Source organism: Hyla sarda, chromosome 5, assembly GCF_029499605.1.
Source record: "Hyla sarda isolate aHylSar1 chromosome 5, aHylSar1.hap1, whole genome shotgun sequence".
NCBI classification, from domain to species: domain Eukaryota; kingdom Metazoa; phylum Chordata; class Amphibia; order Anura; family Hylidae; genus Hyla; species Hyla sarda.
In genome coordinates this window covers 26825905-26844728 of record NC_079193.1, presented here as the reverse complement: position 1 = coordinate 26844728, position 18824 = coordinate 26825905, and the positions used below count along the sequence as shown (strand labels likewise).

General features: G+C 45.6%; 1 protein-coding gene across 5 annotated transcripts in view; it reads left to right on the top strand.

Moving 5' to 3' along the window:
- CDK14 (cyclin dependent kinase 14) overlaps window positions 1-18824 on the top strand; it is a 551260-nt gene that overhangs the window by 134510 nt on the left and 397926 nt on the right. For 4 of the 5 annotated variants that reach the window (XM_056519057.1, XM_056519056.1, XM_056519060.1 and 1 more), the window contains one exon: window positions 7403-7648. In XM_056519057.1, coding sequence (XP_056375032.1) covers window positions 7403-7648 — 246 coding nt within the window. The remainder of the gene's footprint in view (window positions 1-7402; window positions 7649-18824) is intronic. The other variant, XM_056519058.1, reaches the window with a different exon arrangement.

The following is an 18824-nucleotide window of genomic DNA, read 5'->3' as shown; positions in this document are numbered from 1 at the left end:
GAACCTGAGGAGCAGACTTTTGTCAAGGATGTTGTCCTCAGGTTCCCAGGATCTCTCTTCAGGACCACAACCCTCCCAGTCTACTAAAAAAAAATTTTTCCCTCTGACCTTTTTGGCAGCCAAAATTTCCTTGACCGAGAAGACGTCCGAGGAGCCGGAAACAGGAGTGGGAGGAACAGATTTGGGAGAAAAACGGTTGAGGATGAGTGGTTTGAGAAGAGAGACGTGAAAGGCATTAGGGATACGAAGAGAAGGAGGAAGAAGAAGTTTATAAGAGACAGGATTAATTTGACACAAAATTTTGAAAGGACCAAGATAGCGTGGTCCCAACTTGTAGCTAGGGACACGGAAGCGGACATATTTAGCGGAGAGCCATACCTTGTCTCCAGGGGAAAAAACGGGGGGAGCTCTTCTTTTCTTATCCGCGAACCTCTTCATGCGTGAAGAAGCCTGTAAGAGAGAATTTTGGGTCTCTCTCCATATAATGGAAAGGTCACGAGAAATTTCATCCACAGCGGGCAGACCAGAGGGCAAGGGGGTAGGGAGGGGGGGAAGAGGGTGACGGCCGTACACCACGAAAAATGGGGATTTGGAGGAAGATTCAGAGACCCTGAAGTTATACGAAAATTCGGCCCATGGAAGGAGATCTGCCCAGTCATCCTGGCGGGAGGAAACAAAATGTCGCAAATAATCACCCAGGATCTGGTTAATTCTTTCTACTTGTCCATTGGACTGGGGATGATATGCAGAGGAAAAATTTAATTTAATCTTGAGTTGTTTACAGAGAGCCCTCCAGAATTTAGACACGAATTGGACCCCTCTATCCGCGACAATCTGCGTAGGCAACCCGTGAAGACGAAAAATGTGTACAAAAAATTGTTTAGCCAACTGAGGCGCAGAAGGAAGACCAGGAAGAGGGATGAAATGTGCCATTTTGGAGAATCGATCAACGACCACCCAAATAACGGTGTTGCCACGGGAAGGGGGTAAATCAGTAATAAAATCCATACCAATCAGAGACCAAGGCTGTTCGGGGACAGGCAGAGGATGAAGAAAACCAGCGGGCTTCTGGCGAGGAGTCTTATCCCGGGCACAGATAGTGCAGGCTCGCACAAAGTCCCCAACATCCGTCTCCAGAGTCGGCCACCAATAGAAGCGGGAGATGAGTTGCACAGATTTCTTGATGCCCGCATGACCTGCGAGATGGGAGGAGTGACCCCATTTGAGGATTCCGAGGCGTTGGCGTGGAGAAACAAAGGTCTTTCCTGGAGGAGTCTGCCTGATGGAGGCAGGAGAAGTGGAGATCAGGCAGTCAGGTGGAATGATGTGTTGCGGAGGGAGATCAACTTCTGAGGCATCCGAGGAACGAGAGAGAGCATCGGCCCTAATGTTCTTATCGGCAGGACGAAAGTGAATCTCAAAATTAAATCGGGCAAAGAACAGAGACCACCGGGCCTGGCGAGGATTCAGCCGTTGGGCCGACTGGAGGTAGGAGAGGTTCTTGTGGTCGGTGTAGATAATAACAGGAAATCTTGATCCCTCCAGCAGATGCCTCCATTCCTCAAGTGCTAATTTAATGGCTAGAAGCTCTCGATCCCCGATGGAGTAGTTCCTCTCCGCTGGAGAGAAGGTCCTAGAGAAAAAACCACAAGTGACAGCATGCCCGGAAGGATTTTTTTGTAGCAGAACAGCTCCAGCTCCTACTGAGGAGGCATCAACCTCCAATAGGAAGGGTTTGGAAGGGTCAGGTCTGGAGAGCACGGGAGCCGAAGAAAAGGCAGACTTGAGTCGTTTAAAGGAGTCTTCTGCTTGAGGAGGCCAGGACTTGGGATCAGCATTTTTCTTGGTTAAAGCCACGATAGGAGCCACAATGGTAGAAAAATGTGGAATAAATTGCCTGTAATAATTGGCGAACCCCAAAAAGCGTTGGATAGCACGGAGTCCGGAGGGGCGTGGCCAATTTAAGACGGCAGAGAGTTTGTCTGGATCCATCTGTAGTCCCTGGCCAGAGACCAAATATCCTAGAAAAGGAAGAGATTGGCATTCAAACAGACATTTCTCAATTTTGGCATAGAGTTGGTTGTCACGAAGTCTCTGAAGAACCATACGGACATGCTGGCGGTGTTCTTCTAGATTGGCAGAAAAAATTAGGATATCGTCCAGATATACCACAACACAGGAGTATAACAGATCACGAAAAATTTCATTGACAAAGTCTTGGAAGACGGCAGGGGCATTGCACAGTCCAAAGGGCATGACCAGATACTCAAAGTGTCCATCTCTGGTGTTAAATGCCGTTTTCCACTCGTCCCCCTCTCTGATGCGGATGAGGTTATAGGCGCCTCTTAAGTCCAATTTAGTGAAGATGTGGGCACCTTGGAGGCGATCAAAGAGTTCAGAGATGAGGGGTAAGGGGTAGCGGTTCTTAACCGTGATTTTATTAAGACCGCGGTAGTCAATGCAAGGACGTAGGGAGCCATCTTTTTTGGACACAAAGAAAAATCCGGCTCCGGCAGGAGAGGAGGATTTACGGATAAAGCCCTTTTTTAGATTCTCCTGGACGTATTCGGACATGGCAAGAGTCTCTGGGGCAGAGAGAGGATAAATTCTGCCCCGGGGTGGAGTAGTACCCGGGAGGAGGTCGATAGGGCAATCATAAGGCCTGTGAGGAGGTAGAGTCTCAGCTTGTTTTTTGCAGAAAACATCCGCGAAGTCCATATAGGCCTTAGGGAGACCGGTTACTGGAGGAACCACAGAGTTACGGCAAGGGTTACTGGGAACCGGTTTTAGACAGTTCTTGGAACAAGAGGACCCCCAACTCTTGATCTCCCCAGTGGACCAATCCAGGGTTGGGGAATGAAGTTGAAGCCAGGGAAGTCCAAGGAGAATCTCCGAGGTGCAATTGGGGAGGACCAAAAGTTCAATCCTCTCATGATGAGATCCGATGCTCATAAGAAGGGGCTCCGTGCGGAAACGTATGGTACAGTCCAATCTTTCATTATTTACACAATTGATGTAGAGGGGTCTGGCGAGACTGGTCACTGGGATGTTGAACCTGTTGACGAGAGAGGCCAAAATAAAATTTCCTGCAGATCCAGAGTCCAAGAAGGCCACTGTAGAGAAGGAGAAGGCAGAGGCAGACATCCGCACAGGCACAGTAAGACGTGGAGAAGCAGAGTAGACATCAAGGACTGTCTCACCTTTGTGCGGAGTCAGCGTACGTCTTTCCAGGCGGGGAGGACGGATAGGACAATCCCTCAGGAAGTGTTCGGTACTAGCACAGTACAGGCAGAGGTTCTCCATACGGCGTCGTGTCCTCTCTTGAGGTGTCAGGCGAGACCGGTCGACCTGCATAGCCTCCACGGCGGGAGGCACAGGAACAGATTGCAGGGGACCAGAGGAGAGAGGAGCCGAGGAGACGAAACGCCTCGTGCGAACAGAGTCCATATCTTGGCGGAGTTCCTGACGCCTTTCAGAAAAACGCATGTCAATGCGAGTGGCTAGGTGAATAAGTTCATGTAGATTAGCAGGAATTTCTCGTGCGGCCAGAACATCTTTAATGTTGCTGGATAGGCCTTTTTTGAAGGTCGCGCAGAGGGCCTCATTATTCCAGGACAATTCTGAAGCAAGTGTACGGAATTGTACGGCATACTCGCCAACGGAAGAATTACCCTGGACCAGGTTCAACAGGGCAGTCTCAGCAGAAGAGGCTCGGGCAGGTTCCTCAAAGACACTTCGGATTTCCGAGAAGAAGGAGTGTACAGAGGCAGTGACGGGGTCATTGCGGTCCCAGAGCGGTGTGGCCCATGACAGGGCTTTTCCGGACAGAAGACTGACTACGAAAGCCACCTTAGACCTTTCAGTGGGAAACAGGTCCGACATCATCTCCAGATGCAGGGAACATTGGGAAAGAAAGCCACGGCAAAACTTAGAGTCCCCATCAAATTTATCCGGCAAGGATAAGCGTATCCCAGGAGCGGCCACTCGCTGCGGAGGAGGTGCAGGAGCTGGCGGAGGAGATGACTGCTGAAGCTGTGGTAGCAACTGTTGTAGCATAACGGTCAGTTGAGACAGCTGTTGGCCTTGTTGCGCTATCTGTTGTGACTGCTGGGCGACCACCGTGGTGAGGTCAGCGACAACTGGCAGAGGAACTTCAGCGGGATCCATGGCCGGATCTACTGTCACGATGCCGGCTGGCAGGTAGTGGACCCTCTGTGCCAGAGAGGGATTGGCGTGGACCGTGCTAGTGGACCGGTTCTAAGCCACTACTGGTTTTCACCAGAGCCCGCCGCAAAGCGGGATGGTCTTGCTGCGGCGGTAGTGACCAGGTCGTATCCACTAGCAACGGCTCACCTCTCTGGCTGCTGAAGATAGGCGCGGTACAAGGGAGTAGGCAGAAGCAAGGTCGGACGTAGCAGAAGGTCGGGGCAGGCAGCAAGGATCGTAGTCAGGGGCAACGGCAGCAGGTCTGGAAACACAGGCAAGGAACACACAAGGAACGCTTTCACTGGCACTAAGGCAACAAGATCCGGCAAGGGAGTGCAAGGGAAGTGAGGTAATATAGGGAAGTGCACAGGTGAAAACCCTAATTGGAACCACTGCGCCAATCAGCGGCGCAGTGGCCCTTTAAATCGCAGAGACCCGGCGCGCGCGCGCCCTAGGGAGCGGGGCCGCGCGCGCCGGGACAGAACAGACGGGGAGCGAGTCAGGTAGGGGAGCCGGGGTGCGCATCGCGAGCGGGCGCTACCCGCATCGCGAATCGCATCCCGGCTGGCAGCAGGATCGCAGCGCCCCGGGTCAGAGGACGTGACCGGAGCGCTGCAGCGGAGGGAGTGAAGCGAGCGCTCCGGGGAGGAGCGGGGACCCGGAGCGCTCGGCGTAACACTCACATACAGGACACGGACAGCGGCGGGTTGTTTAAAAGTGTTATGTATTACGGCGTATGCCCTGGGGGAGTTGGTCCGTCCTGGAGGATTATTGATTCCGGCTAATACTGAACGATTGTGACTGCAAACTGCGGCCCCCAACAATTGAGAATTGGCGGAGATCCTTATTTTTAGTTTGCATGTATGTAAGCCTGTTTTTACCTGAGGAAGAGGCATGTGCAAGCCTCGAAACATGTTGTGATGTGGCTTTAATAAAGAAGAATATTATTTGAAACTGACATCTGAGTGGATTGCACTAACATTCTGTTTTGTTTTTTTCCTGTATCTCTTTCCATTAGATCCCTATCATGACCCCCCCCCCATGGCTAGCATAGTTTGGGGGAATCAGATGCCATAATAGGAGGTCTATTTCGATATTTGGGGGGGGGGCCCATTTTTTTTCTACGAATTGGCTACAGTTGATTCAATGGCTTCAAAAACATTCTCCAATACATTTCCCCGTAGTAGGCGCAGGTTGGAGTTCCCAACTTTATTGATACCCACAGGGGTCAAGTCCCAGAAAAAAAGTGTGGGAACTCTTCCTCATAAGGGTTGGTCCTACAGGACTTCTGCTAATGGGAAGGTGTTTCCTCTTTGGAAAAAGTGCAGGAACTAAGTTCCCATGCGTTCCTGCAGGACTTGAGCCCTGGATACCCAGCAGGAAACTAACCTAAGTCAGTGGTCTCAAACTGTGTCTCAAAACTTCAACTCCCAGCATGCCCGGACAGCCGTTGGCTGTCCGGGCATGCTGGGAGTTGAAGTTTTGCAACATCCGGAGGGCCACAGTTTATGACCACTGACCTAAGTCATTGGAGAACTACTAATGTACAGTATTTGTATCAGATGACCATAAGTGACCTAAACTTTAAAGGCGTACTCCAGTGGAAAACAATTTTCTTGATACCAACTGACTCGAGAAAGTTAAACAGATTTGTAAATGATTTGTATTTAAACAATCTTAATCCTTCCAGTACTTATCAGCTGCTGTATGCTCCAGAGGAAGTTGAGTTGTTCTTTTCTGTCTGACCACAGTGCTCTCTGCTGACACCTCTGTCCATGTCAGGAACTGTCCAGAGTAGGAGCAAATCCCCATAGCAAACCTCTCCTGCTCTGGACAGTTCCTGACACGGACAGAGGTGTCAGCAGAGAGCACTGTGGTCTGATTGAAAAGAACTATACAACTTCCTGGAGCGTGCAGCAGCTGATAAGTACTGGAAGGATTAAGGATTAGGATTTTTTTTATAGAAATAATTTACAAACCTGTATAACTTTCTGGCACCAGTTGATTTTAAAAAAAAAAAAAAAAAAAAAAAAAAAGAGTACCACCACCAGAGTACCCCTTTAAAGATGGAGTGTTTCCTACATGGCATTAAAGGGGTACTCTGGTGGCAAACTTTTTTTTTTTTTTTAAATCAACTGGTGCCAGAAAGTTAAAAAGATTTGTAAATTACTTCTATTAAAAAATCTTTATCCTTCCAGTACTTATTAGCTGCTGAATACTACAGAGGCAATTCTTTTCTTTTTGGAACACAGACATCTCTGCTGACATCACAAGCACAGTGCTCTCTGCTGACATCTCTGTCCATTTTAGTAACTGTCCAGAACAGCATATGTTTGCTATGGGGATTTCCTTTTACTCTGGACAGTTCCTAAAATGGACAGCAGAGGTCAGCAGAGAGCACTGTGTTCTTAATGTCAGCAGACAGCTCTGTGTTTCAAACAGAAAAGAATTTCCACTGTAGTATTCAGCAGCTAATAAGTACAGGAAGGATTGAGATTTTTTTTTTTAATAGAAGTAATTTAGTGCTCTCTGCTGACATCTCTGTCCATTTTAGGAACTGTCCAGAGTAGGAGAAAATCACCCTAGTAAACATATGCTGCTCTTGACAGTTCAGAGATGTCAGCAGAGAGCACTGTGCTCGTGATGTCAGCAGAGAGCACTGTGTTCCAAAAAAAAAAAAAAGGATTTCCTCTGTAGTATTCAGCAGCTAATGAGTACTGGAAGGATTACGATTTTTTTTAATAGAAGTAATTTACAAATCTGTGTAACTTTCTGGCACCAGTTGATTTAAAAAAAAAAAGTTTTCCACCGGAGTACCCCTTTAACGATGGAGTGTTTCCTACATGGCATTAAGTAGGCCATAGCTGGCTGGAAACCTTCCTATTTCAGGACCGCAGTACAGGCAGATGCAGCTTGTATTATGTGACGGTCGATGATTCTGTTTGGGTTACACCAGGCAGATCCAGCGTCTCGTGTTTCTGTAACTCAGGGATGGATTACACAAGTCATTGTTGAGTCCTCCACAAACAATACATCATCCTGAAAGGAACGTGTTCACCGTATTGAACAAAAGCGATGCTTCTCCCCGGCCCGGAGGATACAATGTACGTCTGCTTAGTGTTTATCCAAAATCTATGTCGGCCTGTTGTCTACATTACGCTCTTTCTTTTTTTCTTGTCCCCCCCCCCCCTTACAGATATGTGTCACCAAGATGTCCACACGCAACTACCAGGGAATGGACTCTGTGATCAAACCACTGGACACCATTCCTGAAGACAAGAAAGTCCGGGTTCAGAGGACTCAGAGCAGTTTTGACCCATTCGAAAAGTCTGCAAACCAGGTGAAGAGAGTGCACTCTGAAAACAATGCATGCATTAACTTTAAGAGCGCCTCCGTGGGGAAGGAGTCTCCCAAAGTCAGACGTCATTCAAGCCCCAGCTCGGTAAGAGTGCACTATGTTGAAGCCTGGTGTGATCAGGAAGACTGATTTTAGTTTGGAATAAGAGTATCCGGTGTTGGGGGATGGTATCATAGGTAACACATAGTAATCATTTTCTATCAAAACAACTAGAAATGTGACCCTAGAAAAATATGTGTATATGTATGTTACAGTTAAAACTAGTTTTCAGTTAAAACTGGTTTTCCCTGGTGAAAACTAGTTTTGACTAAATGCCTTAGTGAAAACTAGAATTGACTGCTAGAATTGACTGCTCTTCTCCAGTGAAAAGTAGTTTTGACTGAATGCCTTTGTGAAAACTAGAATTGACTGCTATTTTCCTAGTTAAAAACAGTTTTTACTGAACACCTTTGTTGAAACACCAGTTTTTTCTAAACTGGTATTGACTGCTTTTCCTCAGTGAAAACTAGTTTTGACTGAACGCCTTTGGGAAAACTAGAATTGACTGCTCTTCCCCAGTGAAAACTAGTTTTGACTGAATGCCTTTGTGAAAACTAGAATTGACTGCTATTTCCCTAGTTAAAACCAGTTTTTACTGAACGCCTTTGTTGAAACACCAGTTTTTTCTAAACGCCTCCTTACAAACTAGAATATTTTCTGAACGTCTTTGCACAAACTAGAATTTACTGCTAATCGAAAACCAAATGTCAATTGAAACAGGTTTAAAGTAGAGAAAACTAGTTTTAAAATAACTGACTTAGTTCAAGCTGTTTCCAGTAGTCAATTCTAGTTTTCCCAATGACGTTCAGTCAAAACTAGTTTTCACTGGGAAAAAGCAGTCAATACTAGTTTTCACGAAGGCATTCAGTCAAAACTAGTTTTCACTGGGGAAAACCAGTTTCAACTAAAAACGAGTTATATATACACAGTAAGTATATATAATGTGTGTGTGTGTTGGCTGCTGTCGTCTTCTCATTTTGCAATGGTATTACAGTATGGTACACCATATAATACACAGTTGTGTTGACTGTTGACTAGGAGAACTCTCCTAGTTTGGGGGGGGGGGGGGGGGAGGAGGTAGATCACAGTTCACTAAGAGGGTTGTTAGTAAATTGTTGTATGATTGGCTGTGAAAGCCAAAAAGCCTTCTGAGAGGTTATCCAGAAATGTTCAAAAAACAGCACCACACCTGTCCTCAGGTTGTGTTTGGTATTACAACTTGGCTCCATTCACTTCAACGGAACTGAGCTGCAATACTACACCCACCAGGTGCGGTCCAGTTTTTGGAAGAAATCTGCTCAGTTTTTTTTACACCTGGATAACTTGTTTTTAAAGGATTGTCAAAGGAACGAGTTGAAAAAAAATTATAAAAAAAATACAGAACAAAAACAAAAAAACAAAAAAAAACAAAAACATTCTATCTTGAATTGTCCCTAATGTTTGCCATACAGCTCAGAATAGGTTGCAGTGCATTGTGGTCAATGAATCTGCATTAAAATGACTGCATAGAAAGAGGCGATTATGTCAAAACCAATGCCAGGAGATCACGTATATGCCGGCCATTAATAAACTAATGGACAGGGATGGCTTCGAGGAGGGACTTGGCTCAAATGGCGCTGACCGACCACGAAGTGGTCGGTCAGCGCCGTTTGAGCCGAGTCCCTCCTCGAAGCCATCCCTGTCCATTGCATATACCAGTGACCGGAGGGCAGCAGACGACCTACTATTTGTATAACACAAAGAGAGAAACACATCCGCCATTTGTAATTTGATCTACTTGCTTCTCAGCATATTTTCAAAAACTAACAGGTTGTTATTATACATTTTGATCAAAAAGTACAAAGCCCACTCGCCATGTCAAGGCCACCTCGTCAGAGTGGGTCCCTAACCTGACACTGGCGTAGCCCCCGTCGGCGACCACTGCCTCCGAGACCCCATGCCCAACGGGGGGAGCGACCCAGTGGCCAGGCAGCCCCACTACTGCCCGACCAAGCCCCTGGCTCTGGGCCACTCCACCCCACAGACAAAGGATCACAGAAACAATGGCCGCCACAGAGAACCACACCAGTGTGAAACCTACCATGTGCTCCCTACCAGAGGGCTGGGAGAATGGTAGGAGGAAACCCCTATTTGTATACTATCATCATCGTTGTGTATGAAGCTACACAACCACCCGGGGTGAACAGTCATTCGTTTCTTACCTCACACTGGGGCTTAACAATATTACCCTATGGAGCGCTTGTTTTTCTACTTCCATTAATAAACTAAGGCTATGTTCACATTGCTGTTCGAGGGTTCCGGTCACTTGTGAAGGTGCTACTTTTGCAGTCAGAAAGACAGAACCCAGACAAACCATAAGCGGGTTTGGGTGCAGTTCGGATGTGTCGTTTTTAGAGACCCATATATATGTTGTGGACCTTATGTTGTATAACGTAGGGCCGGTTTAGGTTGGTAGAATAGATAATATGATGGGGGCCACATTCAACCTCTGGGTCCAAGACATGGCCATATCTCCTATGGTTCAGATTATATGACAGCTATCGGGGAGGGTGGGAGGTGGAGATCATCAAGGTGTCCAAGGTGGTGTTGACCGCACAGCACATGTCCAGTGTGCTTCCATATAATGTACGTTATGTTAGTGCGTATGAGGCTCTGTAATGCTGATGAAGGATAAGCTACACCGTGCTGCACGCTGTATATGGTAATGTCCCAACACTGGAGTCCGTACACAGTCTCCTAAGATTTATTATTATTTATTTATATAGCCCTCTTTGTTTCAGGGTTGCCGTACATTTGATAAGGGTTAAAATCAGGGCTCAAGTCCTGCAGGAACGCGAGGGAACTGAGTTCCTGCACTTTTTCCAGAGCAGGAACACCATTCCCATTTGCAGGAGTTCTGCAGGGCCAGCCCTTGAGTGGAAATCTTGGGTGAGTTGCAGCACTTTTTTTTTTCCCCAGGACTTGACCCCTGGTTAAAATACATGACACAGGTCCAGTGAATGTGATACAGAGTAATCTGCACACTGATATAGAGAGAGATGGCCCTGCCCACAAGGACTTACCATCTACAAGGGGATGGAAACAGATGGTCATCTGAGAAGTTAGGGAGGTAGCTGTTCATAGTCCAGTGGCAGCAGGGTTATCTTAGATTATAGGCTTTCCTGAGGGGTCTAGAGATTACTTTTTAAAGGGGTACTCCGCCGGAAAACATCTTATCCCCGATCCGAAGAATAGGGGAGAAGATGTCTGATCACGTGGGTCCCACTGCTGGGGACCCCCACGATCTCCGGGACGACAGCAGTGGCGTTCGGAACAGGGAAGCTTGGAGCTTCCGTGTTCATGACCTCACGCCACGCCCCCTTCATTCATGTCTATGGGAGGGGATGTGACGGCTCCTCCCATAGACATGAATGGAGAGGGCGTGACTGCTGTAGTCGCCAGTCATCCGGCACAGAGCGGAGTTCACACCATGCACTGGATGACTGGGGTGCTGCAGCAGAGATCGCGGGGGTCCCCACCGGCAGGACATCCTCTATCCTTTGGATAGGGGAGAAGATGTTTTCCGGCAGAGTACCCCTTTAAAGGTCTTAATGGGTGGTGGAAGCCGGATTAGTCGGTGTAGTGCGTACCAATGTATGGGGGAAGATCTCTTTGAGATGGTTGTGTGAGGTGCGGACGAGGGGACAGCACAAGCAGAGGTCTTGTGAGGATCGGAGATTATGTGAGGGGCGGTATCGGGAGGTCCGGTCAGAGATGTATCGGGGAGGCAGGTTTTGGACGGTCTTTATGTCACGGTGAACAGTTTACACTTGTTGGGCAGTGAGTAGCCAGTGAAGGGATTGGCAGAGGAGGAGCAAGGTGAGTGGCGGATTATTCAAGCAACAGAGTTGAGGAGGGTTTGGAGGGGAGTAAGAGTGTGTGATGGAAGGCCCCAGAGGAGGAGGTTGCAGTAGTTGGAGATGATGAGGGCATGTACCAATAGTTTAGTTGAGTCAACATTAAAGGAGTACTCCTGTGCCCCAGCCTTCTTAAAGGGGTATTCCAGGAAAAAACTTTTTTAATGTATCAACTGGCTCCAGAAAGTTAAACAGATTTGTAAATTACTTCTATTAAAAAATCTTAATTCTTTCAGTACTTATGATCTTCTGAAGTTAAGGTTGTTCTTTTCTGTCTAAGTGCTCTCTGATGACACGTGTCTCGGGAACCGCCCAGTTTAGAAGCAAATCCCCATAGCAAACCTCTTCTAAACTGGGCAGTTCCCGAGACACGTCATCAGAGAGCACTTAGACAGAAAAGAACAACCTTAACTTCAGAAGCTCATAAGTACTGAAAGGATTAAGATTTTTTAATAGAAGTCATTTACAAATCTGTTTAACTTTCTGGAGCCAGTTGATATATATATATAAAAAAAAGATTTTTCCTGGATAACCCCTTTAACATCCAGTTCAGAGGGCTTGGAGCAGCGGCTGCCGTCACGACTTCATGGCCACACCACTCGTGACGTCACACCATGCCCCCTCCATTGATGTCTATGGGAGGGGGCGTGGTGGTCGTCACGCCCCCTCCCATAGATATCAATGGAGGGGGTGTGGCATGACTTCATGAGGTGACGTGGCTGTGACACCGCTACCGCTGCCCACAAGCCTTCCGAACAGGATGTTCAGAAAGCTGGGGCACGGGAGTACCCCTTTAAGGAATAGGTGGATTTGTGAAATGTTTTTGAGGTGGAGGTGGCAGGAGGTAGTGGGGGTCCGGATGTTTGTTTTGAAAGGCATAGCAGAGTTAAAGGTGACCCCCCCTTCCCCCCCCAAGGCAGAGGCCTTGTTATCGGTCAAGGGTTCAAACACTCAAACCCGACTGCTCAAAACTTAAAAACCAAACCAAAAACCAAAACTTAAAAATCAAAGTTTTTTTTTTTCTCCTGACAGTGCCTATTTATTTTTTACATTTAAACTAAAATATTCTATAAAAAGTAGAGAACTTTTTTTTTTTTTCCCAGATGAAAACCATAAACGCAGTAAAGTGGAATAAAACTACAGCCCACATGTATTTCTATGGAGCTTAGATCAATGCTTCCTCAATGCCTAATGATGCAGAACAGAACGGCCATCCAGCTGGTTATCTGTACGAGGAGGATGGGAAAAATGAAAAGCCTTTATAATTGGCCGCTGAGCTCTTATTTAAAGGGATATGTGACGGTTTTAAAGGGAATGTCTCATGTATGGAATTCTGGGTTCATTCATTCATTAGATGTGCAGCCATATTGGTTAAATCTCTTCCACTTTTGTAAGTATAGATTAGACTGGGATAAGATGGAATACAGCCCCTCCCCAGAGAACAAGGAAAAGCTGCATGCAGATCATTATCTTTATCTGTAGTGTTGATATTAATCCTAATTTAGGTCTCTAGTAGTACAAATGAACCGTCATTAGCTTTTTTCAGACTCTAATGTAAGAAAGCAGCAAATTCCAGCCCATTGTGACCGCTGTAGTCGGCTGCGTAAAAACAGCAGTAACTGACCACCAGGTCATGTGATTTCTCCTGGCCAGTAAGTCAATACCATACCTACCTATGAAACTATTCCATATACCAGATCTCTGTAGAGGCATGGTTTGTACAGATTTGCATCTAGGCACTTCTGGAGTGTAGCTTAACCCCTTAAGGACCAGGGGGTTTTCCGTTTTTGCACTTTCGTTTTTTCCTCCTTACCTTTAAAAAATCATAACCCTTTCAATTTTGCACCTAAAAATCCATAGGATGGCTTATTTTTTGCGCCACCTATTCTACTTTGTAATGACATCAGTCATTTTACCCAAAAATCTACGGCGAAACGGAAAAAAAAATAATTGTGAGACAAAATTGAAAAACGCCATTTTGTAACTTTTGGGGGCTTCTGTTTCTACACAGTGCATTTCTCGGTAAAAATGACACCTTATCTTTATTCTCTAGGTCCTTACGATTAAAATGATACCCTACTTATATAGGTTTGATTTTGTCGGACTTCTGAAAAAAATCATAACTACATGCAGGAAAATGTATACGTTTAAAATTGTCATCTTCTGACCCCTATAACTTTTTTATTTTACCACGTATGGGTCAGTATGAGGACTAATTTTTCTGATCTGATGTTTTTATTGGTACCCTTTTTGTATTGATCGGACTTGTTGATCACTTTTTATTCTTTTTTTCATGATATAAAAAGTGACCAAAAATACAATATTTTGGACTTTGGAATTTTTTTGCGCAGACAACATTGACCGTGCGGTTTAATTAACGATATATTTTTATAATTCGGACATTTCCGCACGCGGCGATACCACATATGTTTATTTTTATTTACACTGTTTTTTTTTTCTTTATGGGAAAAGGGGGTGATTCAAACTTTTAATAGGGAAGGTGTTAAATGATCTTTATTCACTTTTTTTTTCACTTTTTTTTGCAGTGTTATAGGTCCCATAGGGACCTATAACACTGCACACACTGATCTCCTATACTGATCATTGTTATCCCATAGGGACCTATAACACTGCGCACACTGATCTCTTATACTGATCATTGTTATCCCATAGGGACCTATAACACTGCGCACACTGATCTTTTACACTGATCACTGGTTTCTCATAGGAAACCAGTGATCGATGATTCTGCCGCTTGACTGCTCATGCCTGGATCTCAGGCACTGAGCAGTCATTCGGCGATCGGACGCCAGGAGGCAGATAGGAGACCCTCCTCGTGTCTAACAGCTGTTTGGGACGCCGCGAGCTAACCGTCATGGTTTCACTTTCACTTTAGACGCAGCGTTTAACTTTGAACGCCGATTCTAAAGGGTTAATAGCACGCGGCACCACAATCAATGCCGCGCGCTACTAGCCACGGGTCCCGGCCACGGGTCCCGGTTGTTAGAGGCCGGGCCCTACCCGCTATGGCACGGGGCCACATCGTGGCCCCACGTTATAGAAAGAGAAAGGACTCAGGACGTACCGGTATGTCCTTGGTCCTTAAGGGGTTAAAGGGTTGTTTTTTTTTTATCAACTGGTGCCAGAAAGTTAAACAGATTTGCAAATTACTTTTATTTAAAAATCTTAATCCTTCCAGTACTTATCAGCTGTTATATGCTCCACAGAAAGTCCTTTTCTTTTTGAATTTCTTTTCTGTCTGACCACAGTGCTCTCTGCTGACCCCTCTGTACATGTCAGGAACTGTCTAGAGCAGGAAGAAATCCCCATAGCAAATGTGGTGTCCCGGCACCGTATTGCATACCGTACCTTGTCTGGTGGTCCCCAAAGTCAGGGTTACTACGTTCAGGTAGGGTCCCCCAGGTGGGACAGACCCTAGTTGCCTCCTCCTTCTCTGATTTCATAATGCTATTATGTATATATTTAATAATGTGTATATTTAATATAGTGCATATTAGTCTACTTACCTTGTTAGCGTCGCAGGACCTTCGGTCATGTGTCCATGTTAATTCCTCTATGGTATGTTGGAGGACCTTTGGAGGTCCTTGGGTCACATGTTACCCAGAACTCTCTGTACAGGAGATTGACAGTTGTATGGACCAGTGAGCTTTAGTCCAGCCCCTGCCCATATAAGGGAGCTGTAGCCAATGATCGCTCTCTTGGGTTGCTGCTCTCATGGATGCCGGACTAGCAGGCGCAACTTTCAAAGACAAGCTAGGCCAGAAACCTGCCGGCCTCAGCATAAACTAAACCGTGAGTTAAAATCTCAATCCCCGCTAAAGCTAGCGTGATTTCTGGACCAAATCTAAACCCCTAAATCCAGTGGATCACCGCAACAATTATCTTCCCAACCACTTGTCAAGCACTAATAGACTTTGTTATATGGACTGTTCCTGTTCATTATTGCCTAAAATCTTCAGTAAAAGTTCCGACAAGTTTCTGCAAATCTCCGGTTGTGGACAATCAATTATTTCCTATCTACGTATCGCTTTTGGGAAGGGTGGCGGTAGGACAAGTATACAGAGAATAGCCATCACCCTGGCGTCACGAATAGAAGGGGTTAAGCAAGCACCCTTAGTAACCACACAGCTACACTCACATATACCCTACTCCCCCAGGCTATCACACAAACCTATCCTGCTCTGGACAGTTCCTTATATGTACAGAGGTGTCAGCAGAGAGCACTGTGGTCAGACTGGAACAAACTACACAACTTCCTCTGGAGCATACAGCAGCTGATAAGTACTGGAAGGATTAAGATTTTTAAATAGAAGTAATTTACAAATCTGTTTAACTTTCTGGCACCAGTTGATAAAAAAAAATAATAAAAATAGTTTTCCACCAGATTACCCCTTTGAGGGTATCTACACACTACAGAATAATCAGAGTAGAATTCCACTTACAGCAGACTCCTATTGTTTTCAGTAGGACACTGCTACAATGTGGAATTTCTATAGTGGAAAATTCGGCATAAAAAAACTGCAGATGCTAGACCTGCCAAATGAATGAACGCGTTGGTTCTTTCGGTGAAATTCTGCCCTTATTGCACTACGGTCCATAGGGACAGCATATTTCAGGGCAATCTGTGTGCTGACTGATGTCTGCGGTGCCTGTTTTCATGCTGCAGTCTGATAGGACAGGAGTGAGCACAGAGGAGTGGTAGTCCTGCCCTCACTTACTGGATTTTGTCCTGTCTGTGCTTCAGCTGGGACAAAGCTTCAGCCGGACAGGATTATGATCTGGATGGTATGAGGACCCCTAGTGGTCTCTTTTATTAAACCATAATTTCTTTGAAAATAGAGAGAAAAAAAATGTATGAAGTATATTAGAAAGGTTAATATTTTGCCAAGACGTACAACATATAGAAAGTTTTTGATTCTGACAGTGACCATTTAAAGGAATTTCACAGGGGAAAATGTTTCCCGTGAATAGCGTCTTGCAATGACCTATTATAAGTCTACTTTTCTAAGCTTTTCTGATAACATTTGGAGGGCGGACAGGCACACCTAGTTTAATATATGGCATCCACTGGGGATCTGAGGCCGGAGCACAGCGGGTGGTGTAATACCCTACAGGAAATTAACTATATTTAGTGCTATTCTAGAAAATTGGACAATTTTGGGATAATTTGGCACATTTAAGGGAAATTTGTAAGAAGGAAGAAACCGTCATTTACGGTAATCAGTGCAGATCAATGGCCATAGGCTTCTATTATCAGTCATAGATCTTTGAATGCAGCCTTCATATGTGGTCTTTGCCTCTTTATAGTGTAGTATAGTGGTTTCCTAACTGTGGACCTCCAGCTGTTGCAAAACTACAACTCTCAGCATGGTGGGAGTTGTAATTTTGCAACAGCTGGCGGTCCCAGTTTGGAGACCACTGTTGTAGCTAATGTTGCCACCTTTCTTGCATTAAAAAAAAAAAAAAAACACCGGCCATTCAAATTTGCATAATTAATTATATATGCATGACATCACAGGATACACATATGCGGGGGAAATTTTTGTCCTATTCTGACCCCTATAAATGTATTATTTCCCTGTATGAGGCTCAATTTTTGTGTCCCAATCTGTAGTTTTCGACAGTACCATTTTTGTTTTGATGTGACTTAATGATCACTTTATGTGATGTCCCAGTACAGGACATGGTCCTGTACTACCCTTAGGCCCTGTCAGGTTGAGACCCTCAATGACCTGGGGGCTCCCCTGCAAGGTCTCCCCCCTGTTGTTTCCAGAATGTTGTGTATATCACTTTAATGCCTGTGTAAGTCTGTCACATGTTATGTTGTCACATGATTTGTTGTCACATGTTCTCCCAGAGAGCACCAGCTTAACCTATGACCCGCAGCTTGACCAATGGGCTTTAGTCCAGCCCCCCACTATATAAAGGGGCGACCATTACAATTCACTCTCTTCTCTTATGATCTTTGCTGAGGAACAGTTAACACCAGAGATCTCAGTGCAAGTGATCAGCATCTGGAAGACCCCAAAAGCTACAGTCATTCCAGTAAGTCTCAAGTCTATGTCTGCTGTCACTGAAACTAGTCAAGTCCTGCATATAGTCAAGTCAAGTCCAATCTCGAGTCAAGTTAATTACAAGTATATTGGTCCAGCAAGCTGCGAGGTCCTCTGGGTCCTGGCCATCTCTCTGGGAATTCTGTCCTTAGCTGTGAAGATAATTCCATCTGTCTTATACTCAGTAAAGCCTCCGTTTGACCATAACTGGTTGTGGACTCTCATTTCACTACTAGCAACTGGGATAGCGGAGGAATCGGCGTGTGGTGTTCCAGAACCCTGAAAACCACACTGGCGTCATGAACATTAGGGGTTAACAACATCTTGCCCCCGGGGTTAATACCATCAGATCCCACCACTCACCGCTACACCCGTGGTCCCACCATACACCCGTGGGTCACCACATTTATAAAATTCGGTAGTTGCAGCTAGTTACTAACTACAACTCCCAGCATGCCCTGATACAGCCTGTGGCTCAGTAGCTTCCTTTAACAAAAACTACAACTCCCAGCATGGTAGACTATATAGTAGTATATACTATAGGTCAGTGTTTCCCAACAAGGGATGCCTCCAGCTGTTGCAAAACTACAACTCCCAGCATGCCCGGACAGCCGTCGGCTGTCCGGGCATGCTGGGAGTTGTAGTTTTGCAACAGCTGGAGGTGCTCTGGTTGGGAAACACTGGCATAGTATATGGTGCAACATTTCGGGAGTTGGAGGATTGGTTGGATAAATACTGCCCATTGCATGGGCAGTATTTTTAATATAAAAAATATTGGCAGGGAGGCCAAAATACCAGATGTCCCAGTAAAATACCAGCCATGTGGCAACCCTGGTTGTAGTATGTGGTGACCCACGGTGATGGCGGGACCACGGGGTGTATCGGTGTAGGTAGATGGGGCAAGATGGTATTAAAGGGGTATTCCAGGCCAGAACTTTTTTTTATATATATCAACTGGCTCCAGAAAGTTAAACAGATTTGTAAATTACTTCTATTAAAAAATCTTAATCCTTCCAATAGTTATTAGCTTCTGAAGCTGAGTTGTTGTTTTCTGTCTAACTGCTCTCTGACGACTCACGTCCCGGGAGCTGTGCAGTTCCTATGGGGATATTCTCCCATCATGCACAGCTCCCGGGACGTGACATCATCATTGAGCAGTTGGACAGAAAACTTCAGAAGCTAATAACTATTGGAAGGATTAAGATTTTTTAATAGAAGTAATTTACAAATCTGTTTAACTTTCCGGAGCCA